This window comes from Sinocyclocheilus anshuiensis, unplaced genomic scaffold (genome assembly GCF_001515605.1).
Source record: "Sinocyclocheilus anshuiensis isolate Anshui unplaced genomic scaffold, SAMN03320099.WGS_v1.1 scaffold43, whole genome shotgun sequence".
Classification (NCBI taxonomy): domain Eukaryota; kingdom Metazoa; phylum Chordata; class Actinopteri; order Cypriniformes; family Cyprinidae; genus Sinocyclocheilus; species Sinocyclocheilus anshuiensis.
This window is the reverse complement of record NW_015549580.1, coordinates 158,593-179,735: the sequence shown is the minus strand read 5'-3', so window position 1 is coordinate 179,735 and position 21,143 is coordinate 158,593. Positions and strand designations below refer to the sequence as shown.

At 36.2% G+C, this 21,143-nt stretch overlaps 1 protein-coding gene across 1 annotated transcript in view; it reads right to left on the bottom strand.

Moving 5' to 3' along the window:
- Nucleotides 1–21,143, bottom strand: part of LOC107657645 (small conductance calcium-activated potassium channel protein 2-like) — a 58,358-nt gene that overhangs the window by 4,943 nt on the left and 32,272 nt on the right. The window contains exons 4-8 of the mRNA XM_016445798.1: nucleotides 16,267–16,563; nucleotides 12,030–12,151; nucleotides 11,490–11,631; nucleotides 6,051–6,161; nucleotides 607–734 (exon numbers count right to left, since the gene is read on the bottom strand). Of these exons, the coding sequence (XP_016301284.1) occupies nucleotides 607–734; nucleotides 6,051–6,161; nucleotides 11,490–11,631; nucleotides 12,030–12,151; nucleotides 16,267–16,563 (800 nt within the window). The remainder of the gene's footprint in view (nucleotides 1–606; nucleotides 735–6,050; nucleotides 6,162–11,489; nucleotides 11,632–12,029; nucleotides 12,152–16,266; nucleotides 16,564–21,143) is intronic.

Genomic DNA, 21,143 nt, shown 5'->3' with positions numbered 1-21,143 from the left:
TTAATGATTATTAAAACTTTTTCATTATAGTTATCGTTGTTTGTGTGAATGGCTCTTTACAATGGGTGCTACATGCATGATCTGCGGGATCAAATTCTGCTCATAAGGCCTGAAAACACCAAAATATAAAGAATTTGGTATTTGGATGATACAAAAAACTGAATTACATCATAAATCTCAAGTTAAAGTTTCACAGTTTCAAGATGTAGTCCAAATAAACAGGTCTGAAGAGATTAATGGTACAGAAAACACACTTTATCCCACTTGAATGTAAATGAAAAAAGCTTGATAAATTAGCACATACAGCTATTAGAAAAAGCTGCCACCTTCAGATACCTTCAGTTTATGAAAATATTTGTCATGTTCTTCCTCAGATACCGTGTCAGAGGACAGGCCAGACATGCCAACTACCACTCAGCCCAAATGCGAAGCACTTCAAATGCTTTTTGTGTGATTTTAGCTTACATTGCTAAAGTTCACGTTGCACTTTTGTTGTTTATTGCTCCAATGTGTGTGATCAATGTGAGAATATAAAGTGCCTAGATGAGAGTTTGAGTAAATTGGTTGTGTAAAGCTGTGTCTGTGATGGGAGGTCGTTTTTCTCACTGGTGAATGGCTTGGAGGAACTTCCTCTGATGCTTGCGTACGCGGGAGTGGTCAATTTTCTTCATCAGTTTGGTGTGCTTGTATATCAGCCAAGTCTCTCGTAGAACATTCGCTGCTGCGTTCTTTATCTGAGGGGACATGTCACCATAACAACAATATTAGCAACAGGAAAAGCATCTTAGGAGAAAGTTATCACAGCTCTGATTCGCCAGTACACGCACACAACCCCAAACGTCTGCCAAATTAAAGGACCTCTTGGGAGATATTCCAGAGTGACCTGAAAACTGATTTTGTAGCACATAATTCTGTCATCCGGTCAATTCACTATTCTGGCCCCAGACCAGCAATGTCCAATAAAAGAGGGTCAACTCTAAAGCTGTTACAATATAGCTTTAGCATTAGAGACTAGAGCTTTAGAGAGAATATATCTTTGTGGTAAAGTTTTGAAGGACAAAATTAAAGCCGCCTTTTCTGGTCTGACAAACAACAGACAGAAAAACAGAAGTCATTCATTTCCAATGGAGAGATGTACGGCAGCTGCATGGAGTTGCAATCATATGCATATGTGGAATTTTTGGATGAAATTTGAGCCTCAAATCGATTAAAATATTTAAACTTTTGCAGTTAAACTATATGTGACCATCCGACCAAAAGTTATGTGTTCTAATTAAGATGACTGTGATGTGAGAGTTTCCAATTCAACCTTGGAATTATAAGGTTACATTCTGAGCAGTTTTGAGATATTGAGCTTCAAAGTTGTTGCATTCCATATATTTATAGATAGAACCTTTTTGTTTTCTAAATAAAAAGTCTCAATGTACACAACTTAAAAAAAAAAAACATCACATGATGTAAATACATTTTTAAGATTATGTGAACTAAATTTTGACAAAAATGCCAGATAAAACCTTATATTCAATACGCAATATCTTTAAAGACTATAAAATGTGCATTTATGAATAATTATGTCAAATTAATTATTTTATTTATTTACACTTATTAGTTCTAAAGTACTTTTCTTTTGGTGGTCATTTATTTTGTGTACTGTATATATTCATGTATTTATTATCTATTCACATTACCGTGGTAAATAAGCAGAGGGTGATGGCTGCTTCACGATCAATTTAAAAGCTCCTGAGGGCTGCCACTTGGGGCAAAATGCAATAATTTTGCGCAGATTTGGAGATAGTGGAAATGTGGCTTTAATCTCAGTTCCTGTACTGTTATATCAGGAAGTGTAAAGGTAAATTCACTCAGCATTTTTTATTTTTTTTGCACACTCAGTCTGCATTTTTTAGCACTTGATTCACTACATGAACCTAATTAAATGCTAGTGCTATGCTAGTGCATTTAGCATCTGGTTAAACAGGATTGCGGGTGGTTAGTGAATAAGATGCATGTTTTTGTACTGAAATACAATGTGTTAAAGGGGCACAACAGAATGCTTTGAGGTTCAAATATTACAATATGTTTAACTACTGCCTCTTGCCCTTGAAGACCTCCTTGTGCATCGTATGATTCGTTTGTGATGTCCCGAAGCCACAAATGCTTTCTAAATCTCACATATGGCACCAGAAAAGGGAGAGGAAGAGCAAATAAAGGACAAAATTGAATAAGAAAAATGAATGAGGAGACTTCAAAGGGGCACCGCTTCGGAGAAAAGAACAATTACATCCTCGGTGGGCAACGGAGGGATGATAGAACCTTCCTGCTTTTAATAAGTTCCTGATTTGACAGTATTCCTCCATCCATAGGGCAGCACCAGGCTTTTTTTTTAATCACTGTGTCTGGATTTAGCACTGCACAGCTCTGATTAATTAACAGTGGTCAGTGTATTTAATAATACAACAGTAGGAGCTCTGGCCCAACCTCAGTGCAGGTCTCATTTATGAGAAGAGCCAGAGACAGGGCAAGCTAGAGAAGGAGAGAGCGAGAAAGATGATCCCAGATATAATTTAGGCAGGGATGCTCATTGCAGTCTACAAGTGGAGTTTTCTGGAATCTGAAATCCAAATGACATTGAAGCAGTATTATAGTGATTAATAAATACTACTACAATAATAATAAAGTTCAGAACAGCTCCCTTATATCTACTAAATACACAAACTGGATCGTACAATATTATTGACCTATTTACATACAAAGGGCAATTACTAATCCATATTGTCCCTACAACCACTTTTCTAAGCACTGATTTGATAGTTTTCAAATTATTCAGTCTAAGTCGCCTATGCCTAGAAGCGGCCTGCACATAAATATCACATTTCAGGAAAAATCATTATGCAAATTGATGGTATAGCTCAGATATACCAGCACAAAGTTTATCTGACAGTCTACATCACAAAAAAAAAACAAAAAAAACAGTTTTTTAAGTACTAATCACTATTTCTTTTAAAAACACATTTCACTTAAGAAATTGCATTACCCATGTTATTTTTTTATTTGTTTCTCTGTCATTATTCATTTTAAAATATTTGACCATCATTTAATAGAGCAGTTCTCAATTTTTGGGCCCCAAGGCTCACTCTTGTCTACAACAATATTCAAAGGCCCTATGACTTTTCCAGATGATTTACTGACATTTTTTTTTTTTTTTTTAAATATTTTCCTACATGATAAAATATTTTAGAATTTGATATAACTAGAAAAATGTATATTCATTATAAAAATGCACATGGATTTTTTTACCAGCACAAAGTTTATCTGACAGTCTACATCACAAAAAAAAAACAAAAAAAACAGTTTTTTAAGTACTAATCACTATTTCTTTTAAAAACACATTTCACTTAAGAAATTGCATTACCCATGTTATTTTTTTATTTGTTTCTCTGTCATTATTCATTTTAAAATATTTGACCATCATTTAATAGAGCAGTTCTCAATTTTTGGGCCCCAAGGCTCACTCTTGTCTACAACAATATTCAAAGGCCCTATGACTTTTCCAGATGATTTACTGACATTTTTTTTTTTTTTTTTAATATTTTCCTACATGATAAAATATTTTAGAATTTGATATAACTAGAAAAATGTATATTCGTTATAAAAATGCACCTGGATTTTTAATTTTTTTTTATTTACATGACTTTTCCGGGTCCTGAAATCACATTTTTAAAATTGGGCTACCTTATATATCCAGGTTTCCCAAAATTGTGATGGAAAAGAACAATATTTTTGGTTGCTTTAGCCTATTTTATTGCTTATTTTAAATAATTTTCATGTTGAGGCCCTCTTGGAAGTTTGCTGATGGCCCCTGGTTAAGAACCACTGATTTAATCGAAACTGTTCTAAAGAGTTAATCAACAAACTATTTGCTCTACCTACAGTTTCAAGAGGTTTGATTGATTATTTTTGCGTTTGAGAGTCAAACTTATATTGACCTCTTCATACAGTATTGCCGTATAGTTTTTTTTCACATGGCAATTACTACTAGGTACTGTACAATCAATCAAAGACAAGATGAGACAAGAGAGCAAGAGAAAGACTGTCAGAGTGGTCAAAGCAGCTTCAAGTAGACGTCAGAGAGAAAGAGGCAGAGGGCAGGGAACTGTAATGAAGTCTGAGCCATCATTGTTGACTGTGGTAAATTGAAGCCTTACCATTACAGCAGCTGCCAGACTAGCTCACCAATTCAATCATAATATGTGGTAAATTGAAGCCTTACCATTACAGCAGCTGCCAGACTAGCTCACCAATTCAATCATAATATGTGGTAAATTGAAGCCTTACCATTACAGCAGCTGCCAGACTAGCTCACCAATTCAATCATAATATGTGGTAAATTGAAGCCTTACCATTACAGCAGCTGCCAGACTAGCTCACCAATTCAATCACAGAACATTTCTCCGAGAAAAAAGTACGTTTACAGGATATGCACTACACTTTTACAATAGAGTTAATGGAGTCATTTCACTGTATTATTGATCATATACTCTGGCCAACTCTCAGAGTTGGCACAAAACCTCATGATTGTATCATTTCTTCATTCATCACACCTTAGATTAAACACTGGATAGCATTATTTAAAGCATTATGGATTTTGTCAGTTTGATTAGGTAATATAAGCATGTTGCCTATGGATGATTTATAACTTGTATCTTGCATATTTGCAACACTTTTACCATTTTTCTTAGTGTGAAGAGCTTTTTAATAATCTGAAGAACCATTTTCCATAAAGAATCTTTTGTGCAATGGAAAGGTTCTATGGATGTTAAATGTTTTTCATGGAACCATAGGTGCCTATTAAGATCCTTTGTTTTTAAGAGTGTACTGAAAAAACAGGTAGTTCAAATGGCTAAACTGAAAGATCATTATGTTGTGTTCATCACATTATAACCTTTAAAAACAATAATTGCATGAAAGTAAATATTTACAACCCTCATGAATGCATATTTATTCTTGAAGACCGGCTTTTACAAGTGTGATAAGTTCGGAAGTGTATTAAATATATATGTCCCACTTATGAAAACTTGTGAAAATGGTACCAACATGATTAGAAAACTGGAATACTTTATATAGAGCACATTAGCATTTATATTTAAAGATAGTTTGTGGTAAACAATTCTAGCCTGAGAAGCCTGTCCATCTTTACTATACTTTACCATGCTGGGTTGTTTCATCCCAACCCAAATATGGACTAACCCAACTGTTGGGTTAAATTTTGGTAATAATTTTAACCCAACAATTGGATTAGTCCATATTTGACCCAAAATAAGTTGAAAAAACCAAGCATTTGTCAGTACCTCCTAATGTGGAGACAGAGGAACATCCTGCACCCTGTCAAATAATGCGTTTTTTTAACTTTAAACCGCATAAACACATTTCATTACACCAAATACACAAAATAATGTTCTTTTTAGCAGCATCATATGACCCCTTTAAAGGTAAACCTTTTGCCGCCATGTCTCCACGGCAACAGGTTTGTCAGGTCAAAGCTGCGAGCGCATTTTTTCTCTTTTAGTAGAGCTTTGTAGCCATAGTAGCGGCAAACTCAATGCATGAGGATGATTGCCACAGTAACTCTACAGCATTTATCAATCTCTCTTTCTCTCTTACCCTGACAGCCTGTTAAACTGAGGCAATCGAGTGTGCGTGAGGTAATAAACTTTAAAAAAAAACAGGCTCATTTTCCATCCGCTTTCTTACTCCCTCACTTGAGGAAGGCATTTACTGTAGCTGCTCCTCTGAAGCAGCACTCCACTGCTAAAGTGATTTTTTTTAATCTGCCTTACAATTATTGATCACCAGCCTTCTAGTCACTGATGTCGGCCATGATGTTGCCTACATATTTGATATGAGGAGCTATTTCTGAGTTCTTCAAGTACAAAACATATTAAAAGGACCTACGGAGAGAGAAAACTGGTACATGTATATGCTTTTCTGAAAATAAAGTTGTGTCTGTGTGTCCATTTAGTGAAGCGTGAGTGTATGTGTGTCTGTGTGTTTACCCGTTTGGTGAGCTGTGTGTCCATCATAAAGTTGTGCACATGCTTCTCCGCCTTTGTCAATTCAAGCTTCCTGGCTACCACGGCCACAACCAATGCAGTGCATCCTGCTCCCTGCGACAAGACAAGAGACAAGGTCAAGGTGAGAGAACACACATGCATGAAAACATTACATAATTGTATCATTAGCAGAGGTCACATGGAACAACATATTTGAAAATAAATAAGGAAGGTCCCATGGATGGGCTATGGAAACATTAACTCCAGTTCATTCCAGATGAGGGAGCATTAGAAAGAGAAAAAAAGAAGTGGTTTAAGTAAAAGGAGATAAATTACAAATAAGTCAGGCAAAATCATAAGAAAAAAATGTAATAATAAAAAATGAAGACAATTTTAGGACTGTTAGGATTTTTTGCAGTGTTACAGTCTGTGGCGTCATGCACCTATTTCTTAGTAGCAGTTCTGTATACTTGGTTCCCTAGGGGAGATAAGGCAGGACAAAAGGGGAAAAAAATTTTGAAGACTGACTCTAGTGGTACAGGTTTTTGTTTAGTGTGAAAGGGGACCAGTTTCGAATCTTCACCTAACATATAGCAGCTCTGATGTTTAAATAATATCTCCTTTTGAGATATTGTTTAAATGTTTGGGGTCAGTAAGATTTTTAATGATGTGAAGAATAAGTCTCTTATGCTCACCAGGCTGCATTTATTTGATCAAAAATACTGTAAAACAGTAATATTGTGAAATACAGTTTGTATACATTATATACAAAATATAATTTTATGTGATTAAAAGATAGATAGATGGATAGATGGATGGATGGATGGATGGAATATGACCCTGACATGAGATTCTTGAGATTTTCTGAGAATAGTATAGGCATCACTGGAGAAGAGACCAGGGTGATACAAAAAGAGAGAGAGAGCGGTTTATTCCTGTAAACTGAAGATTTCACCAACGACTACACCAAAGTGGTAGAGGCACGCAGACGAAAAGAGACTGAGACAGGTTGCGGGAAAATGAGGAAATAAACACATTCAGAGGTGAAGGGTTGGAGTGATGCAGACAGGGAGAGAGGAATAAAATTTCAGTTCAAGAAGAGAGAAACAATAGTTTAGTAAAGAAAGAGAGGTCTGGGGAAAAAAAGTGACAAGAAGGGTAGTGGAGGTGTTAATGAGGTCACAGAACTACTAATAAGAAATGAATTTGAATTAAAAAGTGACTAATAAAAGTGTGTGTGCTTCCTATGACTGTGTATGGCGTATACGTGTATAGTGTGTGTGTGTGATGTTAATGGAATGTTTTTAACCCACTTGTAGGACATACAGAAGAGAAACGTAAGTCCAAAAATACTCTCGACCCATTTCACAAGACATATATATAAATCAAAAAAGCCCATTTTCACCACTTAATAAAACATGATGACCATCCACAGAAAACCACTCTAGGACATCGTCAAAATGTGTATATGTGTTTCCATATGGCAACTTGTATAAAAACATTCCCAAATAAAACACAAAACATTAATCTCTTAAAGTGACAAAAGAGTGTCAGAAAGATCCATTTATCTGCAGACATCCTCCATTTCAGTTCATATTTCACGTCTTTCCAGATCTGAAGGTTATTAATGTCACGAGGAGAAAAGAAAAAGCACCTGCCCTCAGATCAAAATACATTGTGTTAGAGCTGACAAAGCTGAATCTTCACTGTTATGACGCTAGAGAAAGGCTAATACTCAACTATAACAATCCATAGCCTTTAGTTAGTGTTTGAATGAGGAAGTTGAGGAAGTGAGTTATTAAAGACACTATATTGATATATAATGTACTCCATTCCACATCTACATTTGCAGACAGGATAGACAGGTGCTCCTTGCATCCCTAAATCCTCAAGCAGCACCAAGAGACTGGCAAACTAAAACCCTGCCCAAACACTCCCGTTCCCGCAGGGCAGTGGTACAGTCTAACAGAGTTGGCCTTCGATGTTGTCATAGCAACAAGTCCCATAATTCTGCCTATAGAAAGTCAATCACTCTTAACAGTAAAAGAAATCACATCCAACCCTCTTTCTCTCTTCTCTCTCTCTCTTTCTCTAATACCTATTCTGTAGCGTTTCATCTCTTTAGCAGCTCACATTTAAAAATGGAAAGAACACAAGCGGTTTGAAACATTAGCTGCCCTTTGCAACAATTAAGACTGTGAGAATATGTCAGTGTTATCTGGGTCAATGACACATCGCTCAATGACTTGAATAGATCTGCTCTTTGATAAGCATGTTTTTAATTAAAATTCATTTTGGGGAGCATAAAGCCAGAAATGTAAAGATGATACAACTGCCCTGATATCATAATGAGCAAAAAAAATCCTCATTAAAATAATGAAATTCATTAAAATAAATCCTTATTATGCAGTTTGGCATAATCTTTTGTTATTATTATTAATTCTTATATATATTTATATTATTATTCTTATATATAGTGAATAATATATTATTATTATTAAATATATACATACACACACACACACACACACACACACATATATATATATATATATATATATATATATATAACAAATATATAAAAAATCATATATCAAAACTCAACAGTCATGTGGTGTAACCAACATGCCAAACAGGAAATGAAATCATAGAGAAATGACTCACGTGACTGTGTCAAGGTCAACAAGTCTCCGAAAATATCAGATCATATGACATGGTTAGTTCAGGTGGCAAACATGTCACCCCCCAAAAAACCTGACATTTATTTTATTAAATTATATTTATGTTTAATAATATATTTGTTAAAAATACATTTTATTTTATGAAAAAATGTATTTCATTTTTTATTTTTTTGAAATTATGACCGTGTACACGTTTTTAAGGTGTAAGGAAAATATCTTTTTCCTATTTACTTGATCGTTACACCACATTACATTTTAGTGTGATTAAATTTAAATTATTCTTGAAAATGTTTGATAAAATTCAGAGAATACATATGAAATTCAGAGTATACATATCTATAATATAATAATTTGTCACATGTTTTAAACTAGAGTTTTAAAAGATCTTTCCTTTTCTTTATAATGGACATTCTTATTTTTCACTGATCCACCTTCTATGTGATTATGTGTGTGTGTGTGTGTGTGTGTGTGTGTGTGTGTGTGGAATCGAGAAGGAAAGATGAGGATCTCAAAAAACTCCTAAAATGAAAATAAACAGAAAAATAACCACCATGTCGCGTTAACCACCTCTGTAGTCTCTCTGTGAGAATATTTAGAGACTGAAACTGACAGTATGTGAACAGGAAGAACAAATACTCCAAACAGAATAACAGAGAGAGGAGAGAAAGTGACCTCTACTAACAGATATTTACCATCTGCAAACTCAACATCAAAATAAACACATCTAAACCGTTGCTATACACCACCTGTCAGGCTTTCCTCAAGCACAGAGACATACAGTACAGGCTCAGAGAGAAAGATTATGGCAAGAAATACCTGGGGCTTACATTAAACTAATGCCACTGTACTGGAAGCTCATCAGGCAGAACAATGGCAGCCCATAACAGCCTCAAAGCTGAACAAATGTGCCGTCCCAGAATACACAAAAGGATTCATCCTAAAAACACTCAATGTTTGCAAGCTGTGTCCTGGTGTTTGCTAACAGACATGGGTGGTGAGACTGTGGTTTGGGTTTCTAGAAATAAAATAATGAGTAGGAAAACATATCTTTAGACTGTCCCTTGCTGCCATGGGTATGAAATCGCTGTGCTGTGTGTGTGTGTGTGTGTGTGTGTGTGTGTGTGTGTGTGTTTATACCATAATTCCTGTGAGCAGACACACTCCCTTGCCACAGTAGGTGTGCGGCACCATGTCTCCATATCCAATGGAGAGGAAGGTGATGGAGATGAGCCACATTGCACCCAAAAAATTACTGGTCACATCCTGAGCATCATGGTACCTGAGAGAGAGAGAAAAAGAAGCTGAGGTTCAGTTGGGAAAGATTTGATTATTGAAAGAAACTTTGAACAGGTTCTGCCTGTGGAAGGTATGGAGAAGCAATAACTGGATGTAAAATAGGCACAAATATCACATCAAAGTTTTCACATCAAATACTTTCATATGTTTCCATTCCTTAATTTGATCTGCAAAGCACTCTGAAGGAAACTGTTTGCCCACAGGCTTTTCGAGAAACTTCTTAAATATATGTGAGCTGGATGGGGGAAACCCATTAGGTTTTCACAAAATTTCTAAAGCATTTTGAGAGAGCGAGAGTAGGCATACATTAAGTTGACTTCAACAGAAGATTTGAGGTAGAACTGCAGATTTCAATTTTATTTGTACAATAGCATCAGTACACAGTTTCTTTGAAGTCCTCTCAAGGCATCATAGCAACCTCCCAAGAACGTAGTTAAAATAAGTTCATCCAGTTAAGGGAGGTCTAAAGTCCAGTGTGTGCGTGCTGGACTGAGTAAGAGCAGCACACAGCCTGCAGGGAGACTCCTCCTCTGGAAAGGGCCTTTAACATGATGACTTTGAGTGCAGTGCATAAAAATAGAGCAGATCCCTGTAGGCTCATCTCACAACAACGCTGCCCTGATCAGACGTGGCAATTCAAATGCGCAAACCGTCACTCACATCACGCTGCTCGAGCCTGCCGCTATCAAAATAATCATTAAAACCTCAGGTCCCCAATCCAGGGAACCCTCAATATTTTAAAGCATCTACCCCGAGACTAACACACATCCAGAGTTTGTAACCATGACAACATGCCTGGTAGAGGCGGAAACACTCACTGGCCTGAGGGCCTAGTTTATCCCGCGACCCTTTTAAGATGCAACATGGGAAATCTGTTGATGCACGTCGTGACTGGCTGCTGCCCGGACTGCATGAGTGTCTGGAAAAGGAGGAATGCTGTTTAGATACACAGGTCTTCTGGAAACAAGGGTGTGAATGAAAGTGCTCCTTTTCGGTCTCTTTCTTTCCTTCAATCCCTCTTTCTCTCTGGTCTCTTTTCCTCCCCACAGAACAGTGGATGTGTAGAGCGAGTGTTTGCACACCTCAAACGGTGTGTTATCATCCAGGCAGTGCCACTTATTGGTGAGGATTCAGGTGAGTCCTCATTAAGCATAAGAAACCTGACAGCGTCTAGACAGAAAGGTGCAGTTGGAAACACAATGATTCATTTGTTCATTCTTGCTCACGCTCGTTCTCTCTCTCACCTCTCACACACTCTTACGGTCCAGGCAGCGATGATCCACAACCCTCGATGTTTGCACGCTGGTGTGTCCTGGTGTTTGCTAACAGACATGGTTGGTCAGACTGTGGTTGGTGTGCAGGTTTGGATTTCTAGAAATAAGATAACGAGTAGGAAAACATATCTTTAGACTGTCCCTTGCTGCCGCGGGTGTGAAACCGCTGTGCTATGTGTGTGTGTTTATACCATAATTCCTGTGAGCAGACACACTCCCTTGCCACAGTAGGTGTGCGGCACCATGTCTCCATATCCAATGGAGAGGAAGGTGATGGAGATGAGCCACATTGCACCCAAAAAATTACTGGTCACATCCTGAGCATCATGGTACCTGAGAGAGAGAGAAAAAGAAGCTGAGGTTCAGTTGGGAAAGATTTGATTATTGAAAGAAACTTTGAACAGGTTCTGCCTGTGGAAGGTATGGAGAAGCAATAACTGGATGTAAAATAGGCACAAATATCACATCAAAGTTTTCACATCAAATACTTTCATATGTTTCCATTCCTTAATTTGATCTGCAAAGCACTCTGAAGGAAACTGTTTGCCCACAGGCTTTTCGAGAAACTTCTTAAATGTTTGTTACACGTTTGACTAAAAAAAAAAAAACCAGAACAGAACAGAACCTAAATAAAATATAAAAAGTAAATCACAAAATAAAAATAAAATAAATATTAGGGTTTCCCCCATCCAGATTTGTTCATTCTTGCTCACGCTCGTTCTCTCTCTCACCTCTCACACACTCTTACGGTCCAGGCAGCGATGATCCACAGGGAGATACTGAAGACCAGCAGCACCGTGCCCGGGCATATGGTCATCAGGGTCTTCATCACAAACCGTGTGTTAAAGTGCACCTGAAAAGAGAAAAACAATTGCAAGTTAGTGATTCTTATCAGTCTGGATGTCATTCATCACCATCATAATAGATGATGAAGCTACACAACTTACAACAAGTTGCAAGAAGCTTTTACTGATGGCTAGAAGTGGCTTATAATGCTTCTAAACTGGTAAACATTATATCATGAACATGAAAAATTATACATAGTTTTCTCTATGGGATTCTCAAATTTGATTTGTAAGCTTTGTCAACCCCTTTGACCAAAAATATGTACTTGACTATTTTACTTAACATTATTTTTCAAGGAACAAACATGTTTTTTTTAGTTTTGGTTTCAGTTAACTAATAAGCCTTCAATAAACACATTGGCATGTTCACAGTTCTCTGATGTTGGTTGGTGGTCACATGACATGCAGGTAAACAAATAAATGAATCTTTTAAGTGTTTTATTTTTATTTTGACTTTAAATAATCTATTTTTTATTTACATTATTCCTGCAACCATATAGGGCACACACTCTGGAAAATGGATGGATAGGTAGTTATTAGCAACCTGCAGTTCCCTCACAAACTCCCAGGGGTTTGTGAACACCAGTTTGGGAATCCCTAGTTTATAGTAAAGAAATTTATGCAGGTTCTTCTTTAACTACCAACAAAACTTCAACCTAATAATAAAGATGTAAGTTTCTTATATGAATTTATCAGACATGAAACAGGTTGTTGAATGCACATCAAACACTTAAATATACCTATACATTCTGATCGGCTAAAATGGTGTTGCGTCGCACAGAAGTTTTGTTTTATGTGTGAACAGACAAATTGCTTGTCACGTTGTGCCTCTTAGGATTCATTACAGCAAATGAAAGAGAAAAAAACAAAAGTCCAACCGTTCATCATCCATTTAATCAAAAACTTCAATTACAAATTAATAATTCAGATTAGCTCATTAGAACAACTAATAAATAGAGTTACAAAATAAATGCAAAATAAGATATATTTTAAAAGTACTGAACATTTTTTAAGGGCATATCATCTCCAAAAAGGCAGTAAAAGCTGCTGTGGTGGTGCGACTGGGTCCCGTTTGTTACTTATGGAGGTCTTATTAATATTAAGACCATCAAAAGCTCACATTTGGCCTTATATTTGTCACAGCAATTGCACCTGGAAATTAAAACTTGATCTGAGATTAAAAGTTGTGTGACGTCTTTGTGCAAAAATAATGACTGTGACCTGAACTATTATAATTAATGTGAAATACTAGGTGTGCCCTGACTGAAATCTACAAGAAGCCCAAATTTCAGCTCCACAAATTTTTTATTTATTTTTTTCTTCATTTTCAGCTCAGTTCGAATCTCATGCAGCTCTTTTCTGGGTCGTTTGAAGAACAAGAATTGTTGCCATTGTTTGTTTGTACACTGTTTCATCTATACTTGACTGAAAACAATAATATTCATTATCGTCATCATTATTATTGATTTGTGTTACTTAAAAGTCGCATAAAGGGCAGCTCTCCAGAGGCGAGGCGGAGATCTCTGAGCTAAGATGGACCCCATGATCACTGATGATAAAACAGCACATGAGAGGAAAGAGAATTTGCATTTACATCTCTTTGAAACAAGAGCTTCTCTCAAAGGACAAAGTGATTACCCTCTCCAATCAGCCATTCAAATTAAACTACAGCAGGACTCTTTTCACCTGTTTCGGGTTATTTTAATAGCACCCAAGGACAAAACTCAAACTTTTAACTATCAAACACCTGACAGCCACAGCAGTCATTCTTAAGTCTATCTTAAGCACAAAGCTGAAGAGATACACAATATTCAGAGACATCAATCAGCCATCTAAAGGAGATCCAAGATAAACCTGCTTGAAAAATACACAGCCATCTATCATAAAATCCATTACCGCAGAAAATTAATCAGTCACATCAACTGACCCCAAGCTGTGATGCTGCATCCTAACAGTGCAAAAACAATTAGATGAAGCTCCTGTCCAAAGCTTAACACTAGTTCATTCTTACCCAGCAAATGCCAAGAAACACCAAATAGCAAATGGGTTTTTTGTTGGATCTACTAACTTAATTTTAGTAGCATGACAGTAGTTCAGCTTTTTCCATAGGTTTTCCAATAACTAGCCAATTTTTCCAATAAGTAGCAGCCTAGTGTGACAAAACAACATAGTCGCATTTTATGTCACATTGTGTTGTACAGAAAACATTACAGCGGAGCCAACTACATGATAATCAAAAGCTCTCTCCTAAATGTCCTCAGCATTGGTCTGTTTACTTTTAGTGACTCATGTGAATGAAGCAGTTCCAAAAGAAACAAGAGTCAAGTCTCTCTTGTGCAGAAGGGTGTCTTTTTATAATGAAATAGTTAAACGCTGCTGTTTGTCACAAATCTTGAATCAAGATTCATTTAGAACCATTCATTGTTTTTGAGCACAAGAAATACTGTTCTTTTAAAATTATAAATGATCAGATAGATCAGATAATATATTTTTGAAGATTCTGCCACCTCAAGTAGCTTTAATATAGTCAGTTACTTCATATTAATAAATAATACCCATGGTTTATAGCAGGGATTCTCAAACTTTTTTGTCAGTCAAATCTCTTTCACCAAAAATATATACTTGGAAGTACTCCCTGAGACAGTATGTTAATATTTAAAAAAAACAAAAAACAAAGTAATTTTACTAGTATCAAGAGATACTATTATAGTTTTTATTAATATTTTGAATTATTGTCTGACATTAAATTTTAGTTAAAATGTTAGTCCTTTTATTCATTTTTTTTTGTTTGTTTGTTTACAGTGGCAGAATATAGTGTTTATATAATGTTTATATAATGTTTTTTATATGCCCATAGTTTTTATTCATTTTATTTCAGTTTTAGTTCATTTAGTACATGAGGTTAAACTAAATTAAAAAATTTTTTTTTGCCTTGGCAACCTAAAAAAAAGTTTAATTTAATTGTAGTTAAAGTTTGTTTTACTTCAAGCAATATCTTTTTTTAATGGCTTTCGTTTTAGTTTAAGTTAACTAATAACCATGCAACAAACACATTTGCATGTTCATAATAATAGTTTAGTTCAGGGGTTCAGAAAAAAAAACCTAAAATAAGCTAAAAAAATTCCAGAATTTGCCATAATTATGCTTTTATTATGCTTTGTAAAGACTACTCAGAAATCATAAGAATAATCTCAAGTAATTTAGTCTATAATCAGCCCCATGTTTGTATCTCTTTACGGGTCCCTAGCAAAGGAATCATCATATTTGGGGGTCCAAGGAATCAAAAAGTTTGAAACGCCTGGTTTCACTGACAGTTTGACTGTAGTGTGACTAGTTTTATTATTTAGTAACTCTAAGCAATTTTAAAGAAGCTTCCCCAACACCGTAAGTTTGGATCAGTCAGTGTGTGAACCCTGTTGCTGTTTGTTGGGTCAGTGTGAACCAGCCTATAAATGTACTATCATTAAACCATCAGTAAAGCTGACAGGTTCATCTTCCTCAAGAGACCAAACAAACCACATAAACACACAAAACCTTTTCCTCCAGCGCTGAAAACCACAGGTCTCTGTGCTCATGATTGTCCTCATAAAATGAACTTTACTGCCCTCAGCCCCACTATGTACTGCGTTTTTTCAGCTGAACAGATTCAGCTCCTTCAGCACTGACATGCAGTCACATTCGGATGGGACAAAGGCATATTCTCCTGAGAGGATGTGTTTATTGAATCTAGGCGCAAGTGGGCCATTGAAGGCAGATGGAAAGGGAAAAGCTGGCAAGCTGATGAGGTTTGGACTAGGTTGTTTATAATACCTGAAGAAAGCTAGCCGCTAGCATTCCCATTCATCTCAAAGGCAGTGGCTTGGCTAGCGCAGAACCCTCCAGAAGTATGTGATTTCACACTTTTAAGAGACCTCCAAACAGGAATCAGAAGATATGTTACTTGCAAAAAAAATGTAGTCAGAATACATATATCAACCAGAATATATAAACCAGCAGGGGCTAATGTGGCCAGGCTAAACCAAAGGAAATGGGAAGAAAGGAAAGCCATATTCACAAACAAATGCTACAAATAATAATTCACACCATAAATTCTCAGTTTTGAATCGTTGGGTTGACCTCTGACCTTGTTGAGTGCCCCTATGCTGCGGGAGGAGGCGTCGGTGAAGAGCTTGCTATGTAGCAGCATGACTCGGGCGATGAGGTAGAGTCTAAGGAACATGGGTACAGATAGCACCATGTCTAGATCTGCCTCCGCCTGCGAGGGAGCGTAGGAGAAGGCCAGCCGCGCCCGCCACATGAACTTGAAGTCCCCTGGTACCGGGTGAACCGCCGAAACAATCAGCTCCAGAGCGATAAGCAGCACTCGCTCTATGGTCATGGCAATCCGCCAGTCGTCCGCACCATTGTCAATAACGAAGAGCTGAAGGGGAAAAGTAAGAATGGGAATGTTAAACAATGCAAATTGAGCGGAGTTTCCCAGCAAAGTTTCAATTTACATAATGGATATCAAATTTGCATTCAGTCTTTTAAAAGTGCTCAAGGGAACACGGCAGTCACTAGCTGCAACAATGACATAACACAAAGAAATAAAACCCAGCCACCATAAAAGCTTCATTAACTGTTCCTTTATTCTAACACCGTGTCCAAATTAGATGCAATTGTGTAAAGTGATAAAAAAGTAGCTATAAAAAAAGCGATAAAAAAGAGTTTTGTTCCAACATTTATTTATTTTTTTAATCATTTTACACAAATGTGAAAAACCTGCAGATAAAATAAATTAAGATAAAAACAGTAAAATTTCATTGATTGAAAATCCTGCTAAAAGCTAGAGAATTATCATGATCTTGTGTTCCCTCAGTAATACAATTTTTAGTTGAGGTATGGCTGTGTGCAATAAATGTCGAACACATTTTTAAAATCAAATTTAATATAAAAAAAAAATCACTACTTTAAAAACACAACAGAAATTCCAGAAGGAACCCATGTGGAAAAAATGCAAATTCTCTTCTGGATTTTAGGAAGGATGGATATATGGACAGATAGATAAACAAAAATAATAATAATAATAATAATTAAAATAAATCCTAAGAAATAAATACATGAAAAAAGATACTGAAATTACGATTAAATATTATTATATTTATAATATAATTTATTATTTAATTATTGATAATTAAACAAGTTACAATTTGTCTTAATATCTCAACTTAATACAGAGACAGAACATTTTGTCAGTCCTTTGCCTTCTGTTTATGCACTAGGTTGCCCCAGCTACATTAAAATCCCATTGGTCAAAAAATCCTGCTCCACATACTGTAAGTTGAAAGTGAATGTGAAGTGACGTGTGGCGACCTATACTTGGAATTCGTGCTCTGCATGTAACTTATCCAAGTGCACACACACACCGTGAACACCATATTGCTGCGGCGCCCGGGGAGCAATTGAGTGTTCGGTGCCTTGCTCAATGGTCTTACCTCAGTCGTGGTATTGAGGGTGGAAGAGAGCGCTGTACATTCACTCCCTCCACCTACAATCCCTGCCAGACCTAAGACTCGAACACACAACCTTTGGGTTACAAGTCCGACTCTCTAACCATTAGGCCACAACTACATGTATACAGAGCTGATTTAATCCTAAATCCTTATTTTTTTTTCATTTGAGGCATGCCTGTGTGTAATTTTTACTGAACAAAACAGAAAATATTTATAAACAATCATTTCAAATCATAAATGTATTCATAAATCAAAAAGCGCTATTCTAAAAACCCATTAGAAATTCCAGAGGGAACCCAAGGCCCAAAAAATGCAAATTCTCTTCCGGATTTTAGGACCAAACAGCTCTATAAAATATAAAGTACATTCTGATCGGCTAAAATGGTGTTGCGTCGCAGAGAATTTTCGCTTTCAGCGTGAACAGACAAATTGCTTGTCACATTGCGCCTCTTAGGATACATCACAGCAAATGGAAGAGAAAAAACCCAAAAGTCCAGTTGCATAACAACTCAAGACCAACCATTCATCATCCATTTTATCAAAAACTTTAATTACAAATTAATCATTTAGATTAGCTCATTAGAACAACTAATAAATAGAGCTGCCGTTCGACTAACTGAATGAGTAAAGTGTGTTCTCAGAAGCAGCGCAGGAGGCGAAATGAGAGGGAAACAGATTGATGAGCCCCACAATGAGAACACGCTCAGATAGTCATTTTATCCTGCCAGGAATGCCAAACAGATAGAGCAATAAGCAAACAGAATTCCTCTGGCATAATGTGCACTGACAGTTATAGGTCTCTTTCTCTCTCCTTCGCTCTCCCAATGCAACTTCATGTCGGGCGGTATATCAGCAGAGCCTAACGACAGAACGGGAAGCTAATTCTGCTGGCTGGTGGTGTTAGATGTGTTTAATGTTAATTGCAAGTGTAAGATTGGCGAGGTTTGTTTAACTGATAAGCAGAAGGCAAGCAGGGTTTTCCCCACTGAGACATACACACATCCACTCGCACACCCACAGGAGGGCTGCAAATGATTATACGGGAATCCTGAGAACTCATGAATGAAGTCGTATAGCTCTTTCGTGCTTAGCTCTACCGCGCTCGCCTATATTTGACACGAGGTTATATCACAGTGCAACAGGTCTTCCTGGCATCTAGTGAAATTGCTTTGTTTGTCTAATTGCTCGTGCATGTGCGTGTCTGACTCGGTGTATGTGAAGGGCATGGTGCATGTCGTATGGCTGTAAAATGCGAATGTTTTTTTTTCTTTTTTTCTGGAAAAGCCAGCCTTGTCATGGTGACTGTTGCCTAGGCGACAACATCAAAGACCTGCCAAGCTTAATTAGGGTCCCCCGGTGAGAGAGGGAGAGAATGACTGTGTGTTTGTGCTTGTGTGTGTGTATGCGAGCGCAAAAGAGAGAGAGCGTGAGGAAAGCGTGAGGGAGCGAGATAGAAAGGAGGTGGAAGGCAGGGAAAGAAGCCGAGAAAGGGAATGAATGTGCGGGGAAAATACGCATGTGTGGGTGGGTGGAAAGAGAATGAAAGAGAATGTGTGAGAGTGTGTGTGTGAGAGCGCATGTGAATCTGTGAGAGGCTTGTATGGATGGGTGTATGACTTATGAATAATGGTTGAACGATATGGGTTGTAATGACTGATACCATTGAAATCTACAGTGGAACGTGGCTGATTCAGTGTTGATTGAATGAGACAATAATACTGATTAAATTAAACGCTTATTTTACACAATATTAACAATTATTTGAAGACAGATAAGATTGTTTATTATTAGTGATCATTAAGGTTAAATGTTTCAACATATTATGAATATTAAATTAATCAGATCAACACTTTTTAAGAATATTCCTGCAAAATTCACTATACTTCACTACTACTTGAAAATATTATTATTAGTGTTTAATGTATAAATATTTAATAAACATTAAATTGATTTGATTAATTAATTTGATAAATTGATTACTATCAAAATATTTACTCAAAATGACCTAAAAACATTTAACAAATGTTTATTGTTAGAATGTTTATTAAAGTAAAATCTTAAACTTTAAATTTAAATTAAATTTAGTTTAAATTATGTAACATTATTTAATATTAAATGTAACATTAAATTGATTAAATTAAATAAAACACAAACTTCACATAATATTTAAACAAAATCCACTAAAAAATACTTTAAAAAGATAATACTTATTACATTAAAATTGTAAAATATTTTATGAACATTAAATAGTTCAAATCAAAACATTTAACTGAATATTTACTTTTTTTATTAGAATTAAATAAAAAATATATATTTTTAAATGTTAAAAAGTTTAAACGTGCCATAAATATTAAATAAATAAACTATATATAATAAATAAACCAACGTTTAGTTAAAAATATCTGAAAATAGATCATGTTTATTGAATGTTAAAATGTTCAAACATTTAATAAATAATACATTATTTCCAAATAATGTCTAAATATCAGTTAAAAAAAACAGCTATTGCCTCAAAACAGCCAAATATCATATGATATACAGTGGGTATTGAAAAGAATCAGCCCCCTTTAAAATAATCACATTTTGTTGCTTTGCAGCCTGAAATGAAGACGGACACAATTTGTTTTATTGCACTGTATTTACTCAGTGCAACTTATAACATCCAAGTGAAAGATATAACACCAACATGCCAGACAACAAAAAAAAAATAAATAAAAAAAAATAGAATCACTGAGTTGGAAAAAGGATCACCCCCTTGTGTCAGTATTTTGTTGAATCACCTTTTGCTTTAATTACAGCCTTTAGTCTGTTGGGATATGTCTCTGTCTCTACTAACTTTGCACATCTAGACTTTGCAATATTTGCCCACTCTTCTTTACAGAACTGCTCAAGTTTAGTTTAATTTGATTTGTGGACTGCAGTCTTCAAGTCATTCCACAGATTCAATGGGGTTTAAGTCTGGGCTCTGACTAGGCCATGCAAGGACATTCACCTTTGTCTCCTTCAACCACTGTGTGCTCAGTTTTGCTGTGTGCTTTGGGTCATTGTCATGCTGGAAGGTAAACCTTCTTCCCATTGACAACTTTCTGGCAGAGGGCAGCAGATTTTCCTCAAGATTTTGATGGTATTTTGCCACATCCATTTTTCCTTCTATCCTGACCAGTGCTCCAGTCCCTGCTGCAGAGAAACACCCCATAACAGGATATTACCACCTCCATGCTTTACTGTAGGAATGGTGTTATTTAGATGAGAAGCTGTATTGGATTTCCACCAAACATATCGTTTGGTGTTGAGGCCAAATAACTCAGTTGTAGTCTCATCTGACTCAGAATCTTCAAGGTGCGTTTTGGCAAAGCTCAGTCGTGACTGCATGTGGCCGTTCTTGAGGAGTGGCTTTTTTCTTGCAACATTCCCATAGAAGCCACATTTATAGAGATTTCTGTGATATTTTTTTTATCACAATATTTGTGATATTGTTGTCACATGCACACAATGACCTCTCTTTGTC